The 22647-nt window shown below is 22.9% G+C and overlaps 4 protein-coding genes across 5 annotated transcripts; all 4 read right to left on the minus strand.

The window, feature by feature from the left end:
• Nucleotides 1-1430: 1430 nt before the first annotated feature.
• On the minus strand, nt 1431-1938 carry LOC128956849 (uncharacterized). The gene is made up of 3 exons (XM_054302561.1): nt 1760-1938; nt 1519-1699; nt 1431-1445 (listed from the first exon to the last, which is right to left on the minus strand). Exons 1-3 carry the CDS (start codon nt 1936-1938, stop codon nt 1431-1433), a joined length of 375 nt encoding a protein of 124 aa, XP_054158536.1.
• A 2053-nt stretch (nt 1939-3991) lies between these two features.
• On the minus strand, nt 3992-6683 carry LOC128956851 (ribitol-5-phosphate transferase FKTN-like). Its single transcript, XM_054302562.1, has 5 exons — nt 6602-6683; nt 5841-6110; nt 5133-5739; nt 4532-4894; nt 3992-4119 (listed from the first exon to the last, which is right to left on the minus strand). Exons 1-5 carry the CDS (start codon nt 6662-6664, stop codon nt 3992-3994), a joined length of 1431 nt encoding a protein of 476 aa, XP_054158537.1. The 5' UTR covers nt 6665-6683.
• An 850-nt stretch (nt 6684-7533) lies between these two features.
• Nucleotides 7534-10920, minus strand: LOC128956884 (ribitol-5-phosphate transferase FKTN-like). 2 transcript variants are annotated; one of them, XM_054302598.1, is made up of 5 exons: nt 10686-10920; nt 9942-10226; nt 9212-9836; nt 8512-8874; nt 7534-7716 (listed from the first exon to the last, which is right to left on the minus strand). In XM_054302598.1, exons 1-5 carry the CDS (start codon nt 10908-10910, stop codon nt 7589-7591), a joined length of 1626 nt encoding a protein of 541 aa, XP_054158573.1. In that variant the 5' UTR covers nt 10911-10920; the 3' UTR covers nt 7534-7588. The 2 variants fall into 2 exon arrangements, with proteins under 2 accessions (XP_054158573.1, XP_054158574.1); XM_054302599.1 differs by having other exon boundaries at nt 10699-10750.
• A 2503-nt stretch (nt 10921-13423) lies between these two features.
• On the minus strand, nt 13424-14441 carry LOC128956852 (uncharacterized). The gene is made up of 2 exons (XM_054302563.1): nt 14279-14441; nt 13424-13761 (listed from the first exon to the last, which is right to left on the minus strand). The coding sequence occupies exons 1-2, from the start codon at nt 14439-14441 to the stop codon at nt 13424-13426; spliced, it is 501 nt and encodes a 166-aa protein (XP_054158538.1).
• Between the last annotated feature and the right edge of the window lie 8206 nt (nt 14442-22647).

Below are 22647 nucleotides of genomic sequence, written 5' to 3' on the forward strand. Positions count from 1 at the left end.
GCAAAACTTTACCGAATCACCAGATTTTAATTTTATCATATTTTTGCTAATTATTATTATTATTTGAAAAATATTGAAAAGTAATTAATTGATTTTTTTTTAATTTTTAATAATAAAAATATCAAAAAAAATGTTACAAACTTTTCACTATTAGCGGACAGTTGTTTTTTAGTAGTAGTAAATTGTTTGGTATAAACTTTAACTAACAATTGTTTAACCGATTTGACTGACTATCGGTTAGATTTTAATATTATTTATATTAACAAATTGTTAAATATTTTTTTGTTGTTGAAATAATAAACTTTTATATTAATAATAATAAAAATTATTTATTTATTTTATATGATGTATATTTACTTAATATAATTATTATTGTTATTATTATTATTACATAATATTTTTAACGGATTTTCCTATTATTTTTTGTTGTTATTATTATTATTATTGTTATTATAAAATAATATTTTAATAAAAACCACTTATAACTTATAAATAAATAAATAATTTAAATATGTTTATTAGGATTATTTTTAACAATTTAAATTTATTAACCAATTATGATGATTATGACCAAGATAATTTTTAAAAATCAATGTGTTTATTGTATATTTAATTTTGTTAATAATTAATTATGCTTTTAAATAATTTTAATTTTTAAATATACATATATATATATTATAAATTATTTGCTTTATTTTTATTTAATTATTTATTATTTTGATTATTATGCTTATGATATTCAATAAAATCTATTATATTTAAAAAAATATTACTTTATTACATATAAATTAAATTTTATTTATTTTTGTTGTTTTTTTCTGTATTAATTTTCAAACCAATATTTTATGATTTACTGTATTAATAAAACCTTAACTAATTAAACATAACATTTATATAGTTATTATTTCTATTAATAATATAATTTTAATTAATAAATAAAATTGAGTTTTATTATAAGTTATTAGTTTTTGAATCAATTATAACAATATTTATTAGTGTTTTATTTAAATTAAGACAATAGTTAATAACAACAAAAAAATAAAACAAATTAAACTTAAATTAATAAAAGTATTTAAGATAAGTAATTATATAAAAATATAATTTATATATTAATATATATTAGAAAATAGTATTTAAATGTTTTAGTTTTAGTAAAAAAATTAACAAAAAAAACAATATCTATATAATTAAGTTAATATAAAATTTATTACAAAATATAATGAATTATATTGTTAATTAAAATTTAAAAAATATAACTTATCATAACTACATTAAAACATTTTATTTATAAATTAAAAATAGAAATTATTATTATTTATTAAAATCAAATTTATTGTTGAAAATAATTAAATAAAAAACATTTATTTTCACATTTAATTTATAATTAATTTTATTTTTTTGTTAATACAACAAAAATTAAAGTTTACTTTTTAATTGACATTTTTCTAATAGACATTTACTACACATTAATGGCTTATTATTATTAGTATTAGTATTATTAACATTATGAGGACATACAGTATTATTAGCCGACTGTTCCCCCATTAATAGACATTGTCTATCATCACCACAATCACCATCACCACTGGGCACAGGTATCACTTCAACATCATTATCGATGGCTTTAATACTACCGTTCCTCTGGACGACAAACGTTATCAAATCGCCAGATCTTAATTGAATGAGATTTTTGTTTTGTCTATAAATAAATTAATTTAAAAATAATTATATATAAAAATAAAAATTTTTTTTGACAAACTTTTTGGTCGACTTTTTATTTTTAGTAGCAATTTGTTTGGTATAGACTTTAACTACCAATTGTTTGACAACTTTGACGGCACTATCGGATGCCGTCTTCAACAATGATTTTTTCATCAAATCTAATCCATAGTTTAGACCACTGTATAGATAGCCATCGATTTGTTTATTGATTATCATATTTTTTGTGATTATTATTATTTATATTATTATTTTAATTAAATAATAAATTTTTAAGATTAATATTAGTTAATTTTTTTAAAACTTATTATTAATTTTTTTTTAAATAGTTTAAAAATCTATTAAGTTATTAAACAATTTATTTAATATTATTATCATTATTGTTAGTATGATATTCACATTTGTTATGTATATAAAGTATATGTTTTTATGTATATAAATATCATTTTTTGTGTTATATTTTAATTGTATTATTATTTTTTTTTATTACAAAATACTTATAACGGATTTTCCTTTTTTTCTATTAATATTAATATTAATATTAATATTATTAAATTCAGTGTTAAAAAACCACTGTTTTTCAACAATAACATAAAAAAATACAAAAATAGTATTTTAATAATTTATACAATAATTTATGATGATTTTTGTTTATCTAAATTTACTGATGATTTTGAAAAACAATTTTATTTTATTTTTAAAAATTAGTTGCCTTTATTTTTTTCTTTATTATAATTAAATAATAATAACTTTTTTGTTGTTATATAAACTCATTATAAATATAAATTATTAACAAATATATATATATATATATATATATATATTATGAATATTATTATACAGGTATATATTATATATTAATATTTTTTTATAAAAAATGTATATAAAGTGTATATATAAAGTATATTATTTAAATTATTAAAAAATAATAATAATAATAATTAACATCAAAATTTTTAATTACAATATTTTTTATGCAATGTTTTTATTTTTGTTGTTGAATTCAATGGTAATTATTATCATTATTATTATTATAAGTTTAAGTATATTTAGTTTAATAATGATTAATTACAATTAAATTATAGCTAAATAAATTACATTAATATATATACTAAACTGCTATTATATACTTATATTTTTTGTTATTAAAAAAATAAAATTATTTTTTATATATAATTAATAATTAATTTACATTGAATTATTATTATTATTATGTACTTGTATTATAAATTCATAATTATATATTTTTTAGTAATTTATTTTTGTAATGTATTATATATATATATATATACAGTATATGCATCGTTAAGTTTATGACAAAATGTATGTAATGTTTTAATATTCAATTTGCATATACATGTATATAACAATATCTATATATATATATATATATTATATCTATGGCACAGGTAGTTAAGTTAGGAAACATTTTTTTTAATTTAAATAATTATTTTTGTTGCCATAAATATCAATTAGTAAATACTATTAAAATATTATTATTATTATTATTATTATTATTAATGTTATCACATATATGTACAGTATATGAAAACCAAAAATAATTTAATTAATTATATATATTTTATTTTCTAGTTTATTTGATTTTAGCAAATTTGATGCTAATTAGTGGTTATTATTTTTTTTAAATAAAAAATCTTATAAAATTTAGTAGTAAATCAATTGTAAAATATTAATTAAAATTATAAGTTTTTAGTTATTAGTTTTATTTAAAAAAAACTATAAATTCAATACACATTTTAATATTTATTGTTTATAAGTTATTGTACATTAACTGACTAAAAGATATTATAATATTATTTTAATAATAATAATAATAATTTATTATAATTTAAAATTGTAAATTGTAATCAAATTTTTTATTTAATTTAATTATTTATTATAAATACAAATTATTTGATTGTATTTACAATTTAATTTTTTTTATAAAAAAACTATTTAATTAATTTATCTAAAGTATTATATTATAATTATTTGCAAATTTTCCAAAAAAAATATTAATAAAATAAAAAAAATTATAATCTGTATATTTTGTTAATAATTATTTTTTTTTTATAAAATATATTTAGAGACTAGAAATTTACAGCACATGTATGTAATAATACAACATTTTTTAAAAAAATAAATTAATTTTTTTATGAAAAAAACAAATAATTAAAAAATAAATAATACTATTACTGTAATATACAGAGAGTAGTAGTCGATAATAATAATAATAATTATGATAATATGGTTTATGACATAATATTAAACTTTATGTAAACTTTTTATAAGCCCTGAGCGCCTCCTCATCAGTGGACCAGTATCTATAGGGACCGATATTATAAGCTGACAATAGGTATGACCACTCAGTTTCCGGTTTATACCATTCAGGACCGTACTCTAGGTATTAAAAAAAAAATTTATATACAGTATAATATTTTTTTTTAATTTTTTTTTGTTGAAACAAACAATAAATTAGTTAAATATCACACATATATATATATTAATATATTGTATAATTAGTTTATTTATTATATTATTTATTACTGTATACTTATATTATAGCAGTGGGGGGTGGGGGTGGGATGGGATGTGGGTTGTGGTGGCAGTTATTTTTTTTTTGTTAGTAGTGGGCACAGTTAGGGGTGGGTAAATGGTATGAAAAAATTTTGATCATATTTTAAATTAATAGAGTAAGTGATTACAAGTAATTCAATTCAAAAAGTTTTTAAATTATATAAAAAACAAACAAACAAAACAAACAAAATCATTGATTATTATTATTACTGGTATTAATAAAACTAATAATTACCGGCTCTGACCACTGCTTCGGCAGTACACGGGACCAGTACTTTCAGGCCGACCAATTCGGCCGAACACAACCTAAACCATGGATACCAGTATCGGAAATACATGTGTTTGCTGGGCAGATGGCCAGTATAGGTCAAGTTAGGCCATTCCTCGTACATATAGAACAAGTCGACTCTCAGATCATCCCGACTCGTATAGAAGGCATACTGATAGCCATTATCCAGTAGACCGTAGATATAGGTTAGTCGGAAACCGACTTTGTTATGTAGCCATTGATCAGTTGCCTGATCTGTGGCATACCGGGCCCAGGTAGCCGTATCCAAATCTGATGTATAGGGTATTACACTGCACTGCCGGTACCAACCTTTTTAGGTTTGAATGACAAAAAAAATAAATAAAAATATTTAATTAATTAATAATAATAACAGTAATTAAAAGTTATAATAAATAATAATAGTTTAAAATACAATTTAATTGCTAACTAACAAACATATTAGAGATTTTGGTATTTTTTATAAAAAAAATAAACTAATTTTTACTTATAATTATATATTTCTATTAGCGGGTGGGGGTTGGTTTAGGGGTTACGATATAATCAATACCTAACAGTGTGCCACTGGATATAAATATAGGTATATGCAACTGTCGGGCCATTGTTTTCAAACTGACCAGGGCGTCCTTAACGGATTGATCCATGTTTTGATCATCAGTTAGATAGGCCGGATAGTTGGCCGCATAATCGCGGGCCACCCGATAGTTACATTCGACAAACTGGCCAGTTTCCAACTGAGCCAAATAGTGAACCCTATCGTCGGGCACCCATAGATCATAGATACCGTCACCACTACCACCAGCACTGGTAGTATTGTCGGCATCGATGGTAAACATATCGAAAGCCATCTCATGTTTGCCGTAATGATAGTCTTTAGGCATTGGAAAACTGTTGTCGCTATCGATGGTATCGGTGTTGTTGAGTAGTACTGCCGGTGCTGTTGGTATAGGTATGGCACCCATCCATAGAAACTGGTGTCTCGGATGAAATACCGAAATCTGTAGGCATTCGCCGTCTTTTGTATAAAACGCGTGCAATAATACGTCCGACAGATCATCACTACTAGTGTTGTTGTACTGTCTCTGACTGCCGTCTATGCCCTCGATTAGGGTCTCCTTATAGGACATGTCGTCACGTAATTTTGGTCCCAACTTTGTCTACGGAAACAAATAGTTTTTTAATGTTATTAATAATATATATATATAGCAAACAGGTATGTCGTGTAATATATATATACATATTAGGTATATGCCTATACCTTGAGCACCGGTATCTGATCCCTGAACACACCGAATGCTATACAATATTCCCGATTACTGACAATATCGTTGAGCAATGATTTCGATAGTAAATCATTTACTAATAATATTTGTTTGTCTCTATAATCCAGTGTCTGGTAGAGTACCAGTGGATCGATCATAACTGTCCTCAATTGTAGATCATGTGTAACCTCTAGAAAGTCTAGTATCTGTTGAGTCCATACCCGTGGCCGGACATCCATCCCATTATTACTACTACTATGTTTTGCCTAAATAATAATAATTAAATAAAAATAGTAATTTAATATATTTATTTAGTTAAATAAAAAAATTGAATTATTATTATTTAAAAATATATTACTACTACTACACAATAATTAACATTTTAACTACAGTATTAATAATAATGTAAAATAATTTAATTAATTAAATAAATTTATATATATATATACAATATATATGATATATAAAATTAACATGTAAATTTTTTTTTAAAAATATCAATAAAATTGTTTAAAAAATATCAATAAAATTGTTTAAAAAAATAATTTATTGCATTCATACTATTAACTAAATTATTATACTATATTATATTATACTAATTGAATGCAATTTATAATTATTTTTATTTTTTATTAAATTTTTAATTATGCGCTTTAATACAGTATCTACAGGTATTAATATAAAGTTATATATTTTTATTAATTAGTTTTGTTTTTAGTTTAAAAATTTAAAAAAAAATTGTTTTTTGGTTCATTACATTCATACTATACCACTGTATATATGATTGTTGTTCATTGAATTTATAGACAACTGTTATCATTAGTAGACTTAATATAACAATAACTGCCAAATGTTTTGATATAAATTTTTTGTATAGTATTGTCGATACGGACAGGTATGTCGATGATGATGATGATGATACAGGTGCTGATGGTGATGATGCCGATTGTGGTAATAGTTGATACATTTTTGTTGTTATTGTTTAACACATTTATTGCTAGTAGTAATGGTATTATTATTATTATTATTATCACTGAAATAAATAAATTTATTTTTAATATTATTATTTCGATTATTATTATTATTATTTAGTTTTCAATATTTGTTTTCAATATAATAATTATTATTATTACTACTATTACTAATAATAATATTAAATACAATACAATACAAAATAAAAACTTTAAATATCTATTGTATAAATTAAGTTATTGTACATTAAGTAACAGTTTGTTGATATAGTAGTTATTGTTATTTATAAATACAATAATAATAATAATTTTTATATAAACAATTTTTTATTTAATTTAATTATTTATAAACAAATTATTTGATATTATTTACAATTTATTTATTTTTTATAAACAAATACTATTTAATTAATTAATTAATTCATAGATTATCTAAAGTTTTATATTATAATTATTTACAAATTTTTTTTAACAACAACATAATTATTAATAAATAAAATAAATATATTATAATCTGTATAAATATTTTTTTTGTTAATTACTTAAATTTTAAACTATAATTAGAGACTAGAAAATTTGTAAGCACATGTAATCATAATGTTTTAAAATTTACATTTTTTAAAAAATTAATCAATTATTTAAAAAAACACTAAAAATTGAAAAATAATTAAAAATAAATAATACTTAATTACTGTAATAAATACAGAGAGTAGTCAATAATAATAATACTAATACTAATTATGATAATATGGTTTATGACATAATATTAAACTTTATGTAAGCTCTTTATAAGCCCTGAGCGCCTCCTCATCAGAGGACCAGTATCTATAGGGACCGATATTATATGCAGAGGATAGGTATGACCACGAAGTTTTCGGTTTATACCATTCAGGACCGTACTCTAGGTATTAAAAAAAAAAATTTATATACAGTTTAATATTTTTTTTTGAAACAAACAATAAATTAGTTAAATATCACACATATATATATTAATATATTGTATAATTAGTTTAGTTATTATATTATTTATTACTCTATACTTACTGTATATTATATTATATTAAGTATGTGTGAAAAAAGTTTGTTTAGTAGTGTCACAGTGAGTGAGTGTGTGAGTGTGTGAGTGTGTGAGTGTGTGAGTGTGTGAGTGTGTGAGTGTGTGAGTGTGTGAGTGTGTGAGTGTGTGAGTGTGTGAGTGTGTGAGTGTGTGAGTGTGTGAGTGTGTGAGTGTGTGAGTGTGTGAGTGTGTGAGTGTGTGAGTGTGTGAGTGTGTGAGTGTGTGAGTGTGTGAGTGTGTGAGTGTGTGAGTGTGTGAGTGTGTGAGTGTGTGAGTGTGTGAGTGTGTGAGTGTGTGAGTGTGTGAGTGCGTGAGTGTGTGAGTGTGTGAGTGTGTGAGTGTGTGAGTGTGTGAGTGTTTGAGTGTTTGAGTGAGTGAGTGAGTGAGTGAGTGAGTGAATGAGTGAGTGAGTGAGTGAGTGAGTGAGTGAGAGAGTGAGTGAGAGAGTGAGAGAGTGAGAGAGTGAGTGAGTGAGTTTAAAAAAATAAAATAAAGTATAGTAAGTATATTCTAATAATATTTTTTTTAATTAAAACAAATAAATTTTAAAAAATCATTGATTATTATTATTAGTTTTAGTAGTATTAATAGTAATGAAAAAATAATAATTAATATTATAATTAAATTAATAGTAATTACCGGCTCTGACCACTGTTTCGGCAGTACACGGGACCAGTACTTTCAGTCCAACCAATTCGGCCGAACACAACCTAAACCATGGATACCAATATCGGAAATACATGTGTTTGCTGGGCTGATGGCCAGTATAGGTCATATTAGGCCATTCCTCGTACATATAAAACAAGTCGACTCTCAGATTATGTCGTCGCGTATAGAAGGCATACTGATAGCCATTATCCAGTAGACCGTAAATATAGGTTAACCTGAGACCAACTTTGTTATGTAGCCACTGATCAGTTGCCTGATCTGTGGCATACCGGGCCCAGGTAGCCGTATCCAAATCGGATGTATAGGGTATTACACTGCACTGCCGGTACCAACCTTTTAGGTTTGATAAAAATATAAACATTTAATTTATTTATTTATTTATAATACATGTATACTGTAATAATAATTTTAATACGTAATAATAGTTATAAAAAATAATAATAATTATAAAATATAATAATAGTTATGATACATAATAATAAGTTATAATAAGTAATAATAGTTATAATAAATAATAATAAGTTATAATAAGTAATAATAGTTATAATAAGTAATAATAGTTATAATAAATAATAATAGTTATAATAAATAATAATAGTTATAAAAAATAATAATAGTTATAATAAATAATAATAAGTTATAGTAAGTAGTAGGGTAGGAGTGTCCATACCTAACAGTGTGCCACTGGATATAAATATGGGTATATGCAACTGTCGGGCCATTGTTTTCAAACTCATTAGGGCGTCCTTAACGGATTGATCCATTTTTTGATCATCAGTTAGATTGGCCGGATAGCTGGCCGCATAATCCCTGGCCACCCGATAGTTACATTCGACAAACTGGCCAGTTTCCAACTGAGCCAAATAGTGAACCCTATCGTCGGGCACCCATAGATCATAGATACCGTCACCAGTACCACTACCACCAGCACCACTGGTAGTAGTATTGTAGGCATCGATGGTAAACATATCGAAAGCCATCTCATGTTTGCCGTAATGATAGTCTTTAGGCATTGGAAAACTGTTGTCGGTATCGATGGTATCATTGGTGTCGGTGTTGTTGAGTATTGCCGGTGCTGTTGGTGTAGGTATGGCACCCATCCATAGAAACTGGTGTCTCGGATGAAATACCGAAATCTGTACGCATTCGCCGTCTTTTGTATAAAATGCGTGCAATAATACGTCCGACAGATCATCACTACTAGTGTTGTTGTACTGTCTCTGACTGCCGTCTATGCCCTCGATTAGGATCTCCTTATAGGACATGTCGTCACGTAATTTTGGTCCCAACTTTGTCTACGGAAACAAATAGTTTTTTTTTGTTATTAATAATATATATATATATATAGCAAACAGGTATGTCGTGTAATATATATATACATATTAGGTATATGCCTATACCTTGAGCACCGGTATCTGATCCCTGAACACACCGAAAGCTATACAATATTCCCGATTACTGACAATATCGTTGAGCATTGATTTCGATAGTAAATCATTTACTAATAATATTTGTTTGTCTCTATAATCCAGTGTCTGGTAGAGTACCAGTGGATCGATCATAACTGTCCTCAATTGTAGATCATGTGTCACCTCTAGAAAGTCTAGTATCTGTTGAGTCCATACCCGTTGTCGGACATCCATCCCATTGACGTCCCTATTACTACTACTACTACTATGTTTTGTCTAAATCATAATTAAATAAAAAAAATTTGATTTATTATTATTATAATTATTTAAAAATTAAAAAAATATATATTTATAACTATATTACTACTACTACTACACAATAATTAACTATTAATATTTAAATTAAACTATAGTATTATTGATAATGTAATATAATTTAATTAATTAAATAAGTCTTTATATATATATATATATATATATATATATATATATAAATTAACATGCAGTTTTTTTTAAAATTAATAAAATTGTTAAAAAAAATATTGTATTAATAGTATCAACTAAATTATTATACTATATATATATATATATATACTAATTGTATGCAATTTTTAATTATTTTTAATTTTTTTTTAGGTATGCCCTATAATACGCTATCTATTAATATATTTTTATCTAATATTTTTTTTAAATAAATATAATTAGTTTTTTTTAAATATATTTTTGGTTCATTACATTCATACTATACCACTGTATATATGATTGTTGTTCATTGAATTTATAGACAACTGTTATCATTAGTAGACTTAATATAACAATAACTGCCAAATGTTTTGATGTAAATGTTTTGAATATTATTGTCGATACGGACAGGTATGTCGATGATGATGATGATAACGGTGCTGATGGTGATGATGATACAGGTGCTGATGATGATGATTGTGGTAATGGTTGATACATTTTTGATGTTGTTGTTTAACACATTTATAGTATTATTATTATTATTATTATCACTGAAATAAATAAAGTTAGTTTTAATATTAGTTTTCATTATTATTATTTAATATTATTTTTAATTTTAATATTATTTTTTATTTTCATTTTCATTATTATTTAGTTTTAATATCAGTTTTCATTATTATTATTTAGTTATAATATTAAGTTTCATTATTATTATTTAATTTTAATATTAATTTTCGATTATTATTTAATTATTATTTTTTTGTTGTAATAAAAAAAACAAAATTTAGAGATTTAGTTAAATAACTTATTATTTAATAATAATTATTATATTATTTTTATTATTATTACTACTACTCCGACTACTACTACTACTAATAGATAAATAAATAGCAAATAAAAAAAATTGATTTTTTAAATAAATCATTAATTACTGCAATAATTAACTTATCAATAAAATAACTATTAATATTTAATTTATTTATTATTTTTATTTATTTAGCTGTATTTAAATATATATATATATATATATTGTTAATTACTTTTTAATAATACTAGAGATAATATAATTGTATTGTTTTTTTGTGTGTGTTTAAACACACGTGTAGACAATTTTGTTTTATTTTTATTATTATTATTATTAAAAAAATAGATAATTTGATTTTAATTTTTTTATTTAAAAAAATATTAACTATAATATAATAACATTTTTAAATAGTTAAACTTAGATTAGTTAAAAAAAATTCATATAAACTTATAAACTGAAACTATAATATAAATTTACTATTATTTTWTATATATATATATAGTAGTAAATGTGTAATAATAATTAAAAATATATATATATTAATAGTATTAAATTAAAAAAAAGTAATAATAATATAAAATCCAATTAAATTTTATAATATATTTTTAATGTATTCAACAATAATAACAAAAAATTTCTCACAAATAACATACCTGTTTGACTGCGTGTATATTATTGACGCAAATATATTAAATTAAATTAAATATATATATATAAATATATCTATTTTTGTGGTGATTTATGTACATTAAATAAAATTTTTTAAATAATATTATTTTTATTTAAAAACAAAACAAAAAAATATATAAATTATTTTGAGATCTATAGCTGTTTTTGTAAAGCAATTGTTAATAAAACTACGGTATAATAAATGTTTAACCAAAAAATTAATTATTATTATTATTAGTTAATATATATATGAAAATTTAAAAAATAAATATTTATAATTATTTATATTAAAAATGATAATATAATTTTTGTTTTGTTACATTATAATAGTTATTAATTATTTAATTATTATTATTATTTGGTGAGTTGGAGTTAAAACAAAATACTTATAATTTTATTTTATTTATTAATTATTATTATTATTATTAGAAATATGTTATATATATATATCAATATAGTATATATATATAGTATATATATAAATGTTGATATATTTACAATTTTATGTGTAATAATATATCGTAAATTATATACAATATATATAATATTAAACTCAATATAATAWATATWATTTTTTTCTGAGTAATACAATAATTGTTGTTAAGATAAGATAAAACATTTTATTTTTTGTGATAACAACTACACACACACATACACACACTTACATACACACACACACACATACACACACATACACACACACAAAATAACTGATTAAAACATTGTTAACATATTAATACAAAATACATATACATTATTAGTAATATATATATAAATCAATATATTTATACAGATTATATAATTTTAGCCACACGTTATACATTATAATTATCAATTAAATAATAATATTTTAAATTTTTTGTATTAATTATAATTAGATTTTTTTTTAAAATACACTATAATATGGTTTATATATATATATTATATTTATGTTATTTTTAATTAATTAAAGCACCAGGTAAACTATAACAAAGTTGTATTATAATACTATAGTATAGTTAATCTAACTTTATATATATATATACCTGTTTAGCAATTGTTTAAAAATATTTATATACAGTATATATCATTGTTTTTTATACTTATAGTATAATACATTGCTATACATACAGTATAATGTGTGATATAATTATGTTTTATATCACACACACACACACACACACACACACAATACTACTAATTAATGTAATATATTATACCTTAATATACAGTATATATATCATTTACCCATATAATTATCTAACAACAAGCAATGCCCTATAAAAATAGGTACAGTATATACTGTTACTCTAGTCATAAACAATACTATAGATTTGATAGCATTACATGTGTTATCAAAACTTTTTTTTTTAAAGTATTTATTTTTTCATTATTAATACTATTAATAAAGTATTATTATTGAATATTATTAAACACCTATTTATTATTATTATTATTATTAAATAGCAGGTATTGTCATACAATCAACAAAAAACAGTTAATAATTATAATTTTAGAAAAATATTTATTTATTTTTTTTGAATGAAATACCGGCCAATTAGTCGACGGCAGTGGTCAACACATATGTTCCCCGACCACCACCACTACCACTACCGCCATAGTGTCTATCCCAGGCCAGTAGTGGCCTCAGTCGCCGTCTAGTTAGCCAACAGTGACCACAAGTTAGGCCGAGTTTTACTAGCGAAACAAAAGCGTAAACACTGGCCAAAACACTAGTGGCCGAGTATCGGTTGTATACGGCCGGGGTTGCCATTGCCGATCCGAGTGCATAGACCCATAGTACCCATAGCTGATGTTTGTACAGTGCATTCAAGGCTATCAGTTCAATGGCCAACAATATACTGGCCGATAGACCGGCCGATACTGGCAGCAGCTCTAGTATGTTAGTAGTAATTATTATATGATAGACAGAGAGACAGAGAGACAGAGAGACAGAGAGACAGAGAGACAGAGAGACAGAGAGACAGAGACAGAGAGACAGAGAGACAGAGAGACAGAGAGACAGAGAGACAGAGAGACAGAGAGACAGAGAGACAGAGAGACAGAGAGACAGAGAGACAGAGAGACAGAGAGACAGAGAGACAGAGAGACAGAGAGACAGAGAGACAGAGAGACAGAGAGACAGAGAGACAGAGAGACAGAGAGACAGAGAGACAGAGAGACAGAGAGACAGACAAAGAGACAGAGAGAGACAGAGAGAGACAGAGAGAGACAGAGAGAGAGACAGAGAGAGAGACAGAGAGAGAGACAGAGAGACAGAGAGACAGAGAGACAGAGAGACAGAGAGACAGAGAGACAGAGAGACAGAGAGACAGAGAGACAGAGAGACAGAGAGACAGAGAGACAGAGAGACAGAGAGACAGAGAGACAGAGAGACAGAGAGAGTACTTACTCGGCTCAGGGATGTCGGACAGTGATCTACGGGCATCCAATTCTAGTAGAAATGTTAGGCCTAGTAGTCCGAGAAACATACAGTTGGTTAACGATAGTACGTAGAGTACAATCTGGACACCGGAGATGACCAACTCGTGTGGCCAGCCGTCGGTGTCGGTCATCGGGTATTATCGGTCGGATATTTTGTGATATTATATATGATATAATAACTGATATTATTTTATTATTATTATTATTATTTTGTGGATTAACTGATGATATAATTTTTGTTTTGTTAGTTTAGGTATGTCTGACTGTCTGTCTGTCCGTCTATGTGTCTGAGCTGTCAATTACCTGATAGAGTGCTAACACAAAACACTTGTGTTTTATTTATGTTTTAGTTTTACTAATAATCAGATGATTTTTTTGGACTTATTATTATTTTTTAAAAACTATTATAAATAATATTTATAATATTTTTTTTTGTTTTAAAAAAACTATTTAATATTTAGATAAACTTTTTTTATATAAAAACTTAGTTATTGTTAAAATGTTTTTTTAAAAAAAATAATATTTGTTTTGTTTTATAATAAATTATAGAATATATTTTAGTAATTTTTTTGAAAACTATATAAATTATATAATATGTAAAAAATTGTATTTAACTAAATATTATTTTAAATATACATTAATATTACAATAAATAAATATACATTAATTTGATTTAAAAACAATATATTATAAATACAGTTTCTAAAGATTTATTTATAATTAAAAAAATTTTGTTATAATAAATTACTAATATAGATAAAATGTACCGGTATATTGAATATTATCTAATGTATAAATTAATAAATTTATACAAATAATAATAATAATTTAATAATAAAATTCATAGTATAACTATTTTGACTATAATTTTTACCAACAAATACTAATTATATATAAATATTATTATTATTATTATTATTATTATTATTATTATTATTATTATTATTATTATTATTATTATTATTATTATTATTATTATTATTATTATTATTATTATTATTATTATTATTATTATTATTATTATTATTATTATTATTATTATTATTATTATTATTATTATTATTATTATTATTATTATTATTATTATTATTATTATTATTATTATTATTATTATTATTATTATTATTATTATTATTATTATTATTATTATTATTATTATTATTATTATTATTATTATTATTATTATTATTATTATTATTATTATTATTATTATTATTATTATTATTATTATTATTATTATTATTATTATTATTATTATTATTATTATTATTATTATTATTATTATTATTATTATTATTATTATTATTATTATTATAATAATAATAAACACATAATTTAATTTAAGGTAATTATATACTGTAAATATATTTATCTATTTATTCAATTTAATAATTAGTAGCAGTAATAATACAGATAATAATAATAATTATTATTATAACAATAAAAATTTTTTAGTGTATTTTAATTAGTATTTTAATTTATTTACTAAACTAAGTAAATAAATTATTTAAATAAAAATATATATTTATAAAAAAAATTAAATATTCAATGCATGTTATAATAATATATATTAGTTTAAATATTTTTATTTTTAAAAGACATTAAATATTTATATTATTATTATTATTATATTATTATTATTATTTTGTTTAAATTGTAGTTTAAATTTCACATAAGATTTCTAACACTTAATTATTTTATTATTATTAACTATTAATGATATTTTTTTTGTGTTTAAACTACTATATGCTTATTATAAATATATTAATAATTTTTTAATAATAATAATAAAATATAATTTAATATGAAATATTTTTTAATTAAAAAAATGTATGACTTTATTGTCTATACAGTACAGTACAGTATATAGTAATTGTTTGATACTTTTATTTTCCTCCTAAATACCGGTGCTATCCATACATACCTTACCTATCCATTAGTCAAAAAAAAATATATATAATAATATCATACTTGACAGATACCGGTGCCACTATACAGTATATGTATATATAATTTATCATATACTACATGTGCACACATAAAAATATATAGCAATTATATACAGTATATATATAGTATAATACTAATGATGGATTATTTGTTAAAAAATAATAATAATATAATATATGTATTTAATTTATTTTTTTATAGTGTGTTGTAATACCTTATTGACTACTATTAAAATTAAAATTATTAAAAAAATAACAACTATTATATTTGTATATATATAAAAAAAATTATATATTATTGTTTTGCAATGATATGCTAATTATATGATTTATTTAGATAGATATATATATATAAATAAAAATATGTAAATTATTGAATAATATACTTAACAAAAAACAAGTACTTAATWAAATGATATTATTTTTATTTATTAAAAATATCATCCAATGAATGTATAATTTATTTAAATATTTAAATTTTTTTAAAAAAAATAATATTTTTTATAGCAAATAATAATAATWRTTATTATTATTATTTCAATTTATTATTAAGTTTTAACATTTTTTATTATCAAACAAATGTATATATGTATATAATTTATGATTAAATATTTAAATTTTTTTAAAAAAATAATATCTATTTTAATATCTTAAAATTTATTCAGCAAATTTTTAATAATAACTCTTGTTCATTTATTATTATTTCAATTTATTATTAAGTTTTAACATTTTTATTTATTGTTCAAACAATTTCTATGTGTATATACTGTATATATAGTAAATTAATTATCGTATAATTAATTATATATTATTAAACAAATATAAATTAATTTATAACCAATGGTTTTAATAATAATGTTTATATACAGTAGTTTGTATTTTATCATAATATAGGATAATATATWTATACTGTATATTRTATATACAATATGTGTGTGTAATGTATTTTAACGACAGTTCAAAAAAAATACAAAAACTAATTAATAATAATAATAAAAACATAATTTATATTATATTATTAAATTTTAATGAAACAACTAACTATATAGTTGTTATTGTATAGTGTAGTAAATAATTTATATAAATTTGGGAAAACTGTGGTTACATTTATTTTACTAATAATTTATTTGGTAGACATATATACTATATATTATATACAGTATATACATGTATGGGAATTTAAAAAACACACTTGATGAAATATCTTAACTATAACTTTATTTATCATATAAAACTATAAAATTAATTAATTAAATAATATAATTAATTAATATATAAATGTTTATATAGTCTAATAAGCTATAAGTTTATATAGTAATATAATTTAATTGTCTAATTAAATAAAATTTGTTGACTCAGCCAAACAATAAATCAAAATATAAATGTATAAATAATTTATAATAAGTTCATATACATAAATGTTTTAAATTTTTATTTTAAAAAAAATAAATAAATTTTATTATTTATATCCTAATTATTTATTTATTATTTCATGTGATTATTGTAAGCAAATAAATTGGTTTTAAATTCAAATTAGATTACTTTAAAAAAAATTATTTTTTAAAAATGTATATTTTATTATTATCTAAATAATAATAATAATAATAATATTTTTTTTAGTGAAATTTTCTAGACTTGTGGATAAATGGCCAAAACATTTATTATTATTATTACATTTAATATATAGTTACTATATTATAGTATATATATATATATATTAATATTTTAATTTATTTTAAATGTTAATTTGATTTGTTGTTGTTGTTGTTTGTATTTTGTTAATTAGTTTTTTTTGTATAAAAAAATAGATAAATAGATAAAAATTATAATTACACCTTTTTGAAAACAAACATTAAAACAAAAACAATTAAAAAAATGTATATTAATTTTAAATCTATATATATATTATACAATACTTTAATATCTAAATGAGATAAACATTTAAATTATGAATAATTACTCGTAGATTACAAGCGCTGATAAAACCGGAAAAATAATGTAAATTTTTAGATAAAAAATTTTTTTTTTGTTAATTTGTTTGTTTGAGATATAAATATACTGTCAATAAAATGATACATAAATTTTTATAAAATTGAAAAAATAATAATACAGTATTATATTTTTAAATATATTTATTAAAAAAAATTGTTAATTTAATTTGTTATAAAGTTTTTTTTAAAATATTAATATAACACACAAAATAATTTTTAATAAAAATTTAATAATAGTTTTCAATATTGATTTTAAATGTTTAAATTTTCTAATTAGTTAAACATAATAAATATATATATATATATATTTAAAAAATTTAATTATATTAAAAACAATAATTTTTTTAATATTATTATTATTATCCATTATTTCCATAAAAACTGTCCATTTTTTAGCAGCTATCTGTCCTCTTATTGTATACACATATATATCATAATCTTAATAATAATATGTATGTATATATTATTAAACCAATGCCCCCGTCATATATATATATATATATATATATATATATATATATGTATAATTAGACGACTAATTTGTATTTTTATACCCAATTATTTAAGATAATAATAATAATAATAATGAGTTTCACTATATATATAAGATAACTATCTCATCATAATTTTGTTTAATAGTTAAGTAAAACATTTTTTTTCTCTACATTATTAGTATTATTATTATTTTATATAAAATTTAAATAATATAAATTTGTTTTTTATTGTCTCCTAACTATATATATAGTATTATAATATGTATATGAAAAATATAATCGCACTGTTAGTCAACCATAGGAATGGCATACAAACACCTCATCCTATATATCTAGAAATATATATATAATATATATTAAAAATTTTAGTTATATTAAAAACAACAATTTTTTAAAAAATATTATTATTATTATTATTTATCATTTTAAAAGTAAAAACGTGTATTTAAATTCAAATATATATATATATATATTAATATAATATGCATTATATATATATCTACGTAAATGTATATTACTTTTAATTTTTATTATTATTATTATTATTTTTTGTGAGCACTTTAAAGGAAAACAATTATTTATATATATATATTTTAAAGTACATTATATTATAATTAAAATTATTATTATCACTATTTTATTATAAAAAATAATTTCAAAATAATTTTTAATAATATTTTATCTAAATATATATAATATTAAAGATATATTATTAGAGGTTAAGGTAGATATAGTAGGAGGGATTCACTATCACAAACACTTTTACTTATTATTATTATTATATTTATTTTAATAATAATAATACAAAAAATTTATAGTTACAAAACAATTGCAAAATATACAGTAGATATTATTATTATTAATAATAATAATGTAAATTATATATATATATATTTATTTATGAATAAATAATTAGCATTTAATTTTGAATATAAATATAACTAACTATTTATATAGATATATATATATATATATATATATATTATTGTGAGGATTGTCTTATAGTTTTTTATGACTATATATACTATATATATACTACTAAACTATATCATCCAAAATATAAAAGTGAAAGTGTTTTTTGAAAGGAAAATAAATATATTTATTATTATTTAATATATATATATATTAAATATATCTATCTATCTATAGATATTCCCAATTAATTAATATTTAATGTGGTTTATACATAGTGTTTATCAACATTAAAAAAAAGTTTTTATTTTTATTTAATAAATTAATTTAAACTAAATTAATTGGAAAAAAAACTTTTGTCAAAATATTTTTGTGGATTTTTTTTGTGTGTTTGGTTTGTTTATTGAATTGATTGGAAAAAATTTGACGGGAAATAAAAAAAATATTTAAATTAAAAATTTTTGTTATAATTTAATAAATATTATTTTTTTTTAATAATTAACAACAATAATAATAAAAATTATCTACCAACTAATTTGTTCCGGGATATTTAACAACAAAAATTTTTGGGTAAATATTTTTTTTTAAATTTATTAAAACATTTGATACTTTGTATATAATATTTATTTATTTATTTTTATATAAATATATTATTAGATAACAAACAAACTAAATCTTAAACACAAAAAAATAATAAATAATATTAATCTAAAAATTTAATACTATATTATTGTATTGTAAAACTATTTAATACTAGATGAAACAAATAACAAATTTTTAATTTAATTATTAAATATATTTATTAATTTTTTTATTAAAAAAATAAAATAAATAACATATAATATATATATTGCTATTAAAACAAAAAAACATAACTTAAATAATAATACTATATTTAAATAAACTTTATTTATTTATTTATATAATAAATATTATTAATCAATGGCTAGGTATCGGTCCACCAGTTATTTCACTTACCGATCCCACCCTCCCCCACCCAACCGTCCCCGAGGCATACCATCCGATCATACCATCAAAAAATAAATGGACGAACCGTACGTCCGTATTGTCGAACAGCCGGCTCGCAGTGCTGTCCGCTTCCGATACGAATGCGAAGGCCGATCGGCCGGTCCGATACCGGGTGTCGGATCGACACCATCGTTGGCCACGTATCCGACCATACAGTTGGTCAACTATCTTGGCCAGCGATCAATGGTAGTCGTATCGTGTGTAACAGTTAGCCAGCCCTACCGGCAACACCCGCATCACTTGGTCGGACGTGTCGGCTGTCATAATGGCGTGTGTACTATGATTATCGATAATCCGGAGCACCTGTGCTCGTTCACCCATCTGGGCATCCAATGTGCCAAACGTAACGAAATAGCCAGTCGACTGAAACTACGTAAACAGTTGCAAATCGATCCGACCTACGGTCAGTTTGAACACATTACCAAAAGTAGCCGTTCCCTAGATTTAGGTGCCATACGGCTATGTTTTCAAGTCTATATCGAAGATCCTCAAACCCGAAAGTTTACCCGACCGTTGAAACCGGTTATATCGGATCCGGTTTACGATAAAAAACTATTACCCAAACTGATTATTACCGATATTTCCAATACCGCTTGTCGGGTAACCGGCGGTAAGGTTATGCTATTTTGTAATTATATCGATGAAGAAGACATTGAAGTCAGGTTTTACGAGTTAGACTCAGTCAGAGGAGGACAGGGGACAGTCGTATGGGAGGCCACGGCTGATTTGAAGCCACCTATGGGTGAAGTACACAAACGTGTTGGGATATCGTTGCTGGCACCGGCCTATGCCCGACCCGATATTATCAGGCCGGTCAATGTTTTCTTGGAGTTGCGTAGGCCATCCGATCAGCGTACTAGCGAACCGATAGCTTTTACTTATCTACCTGAGTGTCAACTACAGGATCAGTGTCCGTTCAGACACTATAATCGGGTGCCGCCGCCGCCAACTATTATGGCCACCACTGCTGCTACTAATACTACTACTATTGCTAACAACAATAGTAACCAATTGTCTACTACTACTACTACTACCACACCAACTAGTAAGGCCAGCACCGGCCTCACCAGCTCATTGTCCACCAATACAGGCGGCGCCGATACTAAACTAAATCAACACTACAATACCAGTCACCAGTCACTGGTCTCAAGCAAACGGTGTCGACAGTCGTCAACTACCACTACCAGTGCCAGACAATTGTCGCTAAGTCCATGTGGCCTATCATCAGTAACTACCGGTGCTTTACGTAATAATACTAATACTACTAATAATCATAATAATCATAACAACAAACGGCGTCCAAAAAGTCTCGATAATCTTATTATGAATGTCGGCGTCGGTGACGATGACAGCGACGATGAACTGATGGACGATATGGTAGTGGTTGCCGATGAGGACATCAGCAACGATATGATGATAGGCTCACAACAACACCAACATCACAATAGCTTACAGCTTACGGGCCCAATGTTTAGCACCGGTATGTTTGCAACTAATCCACAACTAATGGATATTAACAACAACAGCAACAACACTAATAGCACCGTATGTTATGTCAAACAACTACAACAACATCATCAGGACATGAATAACAACTTTGTTAATATCAAATGTGAACCAAACGATATCAGCAGTCCTACCAACACTGATGATGATGGCTGTCCTCTGATCAATACAACTACTACTACTAGTAGTACAACTACAACAACTACTACTACATCCACAACAGTAGATGACAACCATAACAACAACAACAGCGGACAGTCGTCTAACGATTTACTAATGGAATGCCTGAAGACTATAGATATGGACAGTTTGGCTGCCATACAGCTACAGGACAGTTGTGGTGGTGTCGATGATGGTCTACATAACAGCAACAACAGCGGCAACACTGGTAGTAATGGTAGTCATATCTATGTCGGCGGCGGTGGCGTCGGTGACGACGATATTGTTGATGTCGAT

The sequence above is a fragment of the Oppia nitens genome, unplaced genomic scaffold (assembly GCF_028296485.1).
Source record: "Oppia nitens isolate AA-2021 unplaced genomic scaffold, nextdenovo-longstitch-racon4-pilon3 scaffold33_pilon_pilon_pilon, whole genome shotgun sequence".
Lineage (NCBI taxonomy): Eukaryota > Metazoa > Arthropoda > Arachnida > Sarcoptiformes > Oppiidae > Oppia > Oppia nitens.

Excerpts from the sequence above, each read along its gene's own strand:
- LOC128956849 (XM_054302561.1), bottom strand. The coding sequence starts at position 1,938 with ATGATAATCAATAAACAAATCGATGGCTATCTATACAGTGGTCTAAAC. Across the intron at positions 1,700-1,759 it reads AATAAAAAGTCGACCAAAAA|ACAAAACAAAAATCTCATTC; the intron begins GTTTGTCAAAAA and ends ATTTATTTATAG.
- LOC128956851 (XM_054302562.1), bottom strand. The coding sequence starts at position 6,664 with ATGATAACAGTTGTCTATAAATTCAATGAACAACAATCATATATACAG. Across the intron at positions 5,740-5,840 it reads ATCAGATACCGGTGCTCAAG|ACAAAGTTGGGACCAAAATT; the intron begins GTATAGGCATAT and ends TTGTTTCCGTAG. Across the intron at positions 4,120-4,531 it reads CGAAGCAGTGGTCAGAGCCG|AGTACGGTCCTGAATGGTAT; the intron begins GTAATTATTAGT and ends TTTAATACCTAG.
- LOC128956884 (XM_054302598.1), bottom strand. The coding sequence starts at position 10,910 with ATGTATCAACCATTACCACAATCATCATCATCAGCACCTGTATCATCA. Across the intron at positions 9,837-9,941 it reads ATCAGATACCGGTGCTCAAG|ACAAAGTTGGGACCAAAATT; the intron begins GTATAGGCATAT and ends TTGTTTCCGTAG. Across the intron at positions 8,875-9,211 it reads ATCCAGTGGCACACTGTTAG|GTTGGTACCGGCAGTGCAGT; the intron begins GTATGGACACTC and ends CAAACCTAAAAG.
- LOC128956852 (XM_054302563.1), bottom strand. The coding sequence starts at position 14,441 with ATGACCGACACCGACGGCTGGCCACACGAGTTGGTCATCTCCGGTGTC. Across the intron at positions 13,762-14,278 it reads GTCCGACATCCCTGAGCCGA|AGCTGCTGCCAGTATCGGCC; the intron begins GTAAGTACTCTC and ends CTAACATACTAG.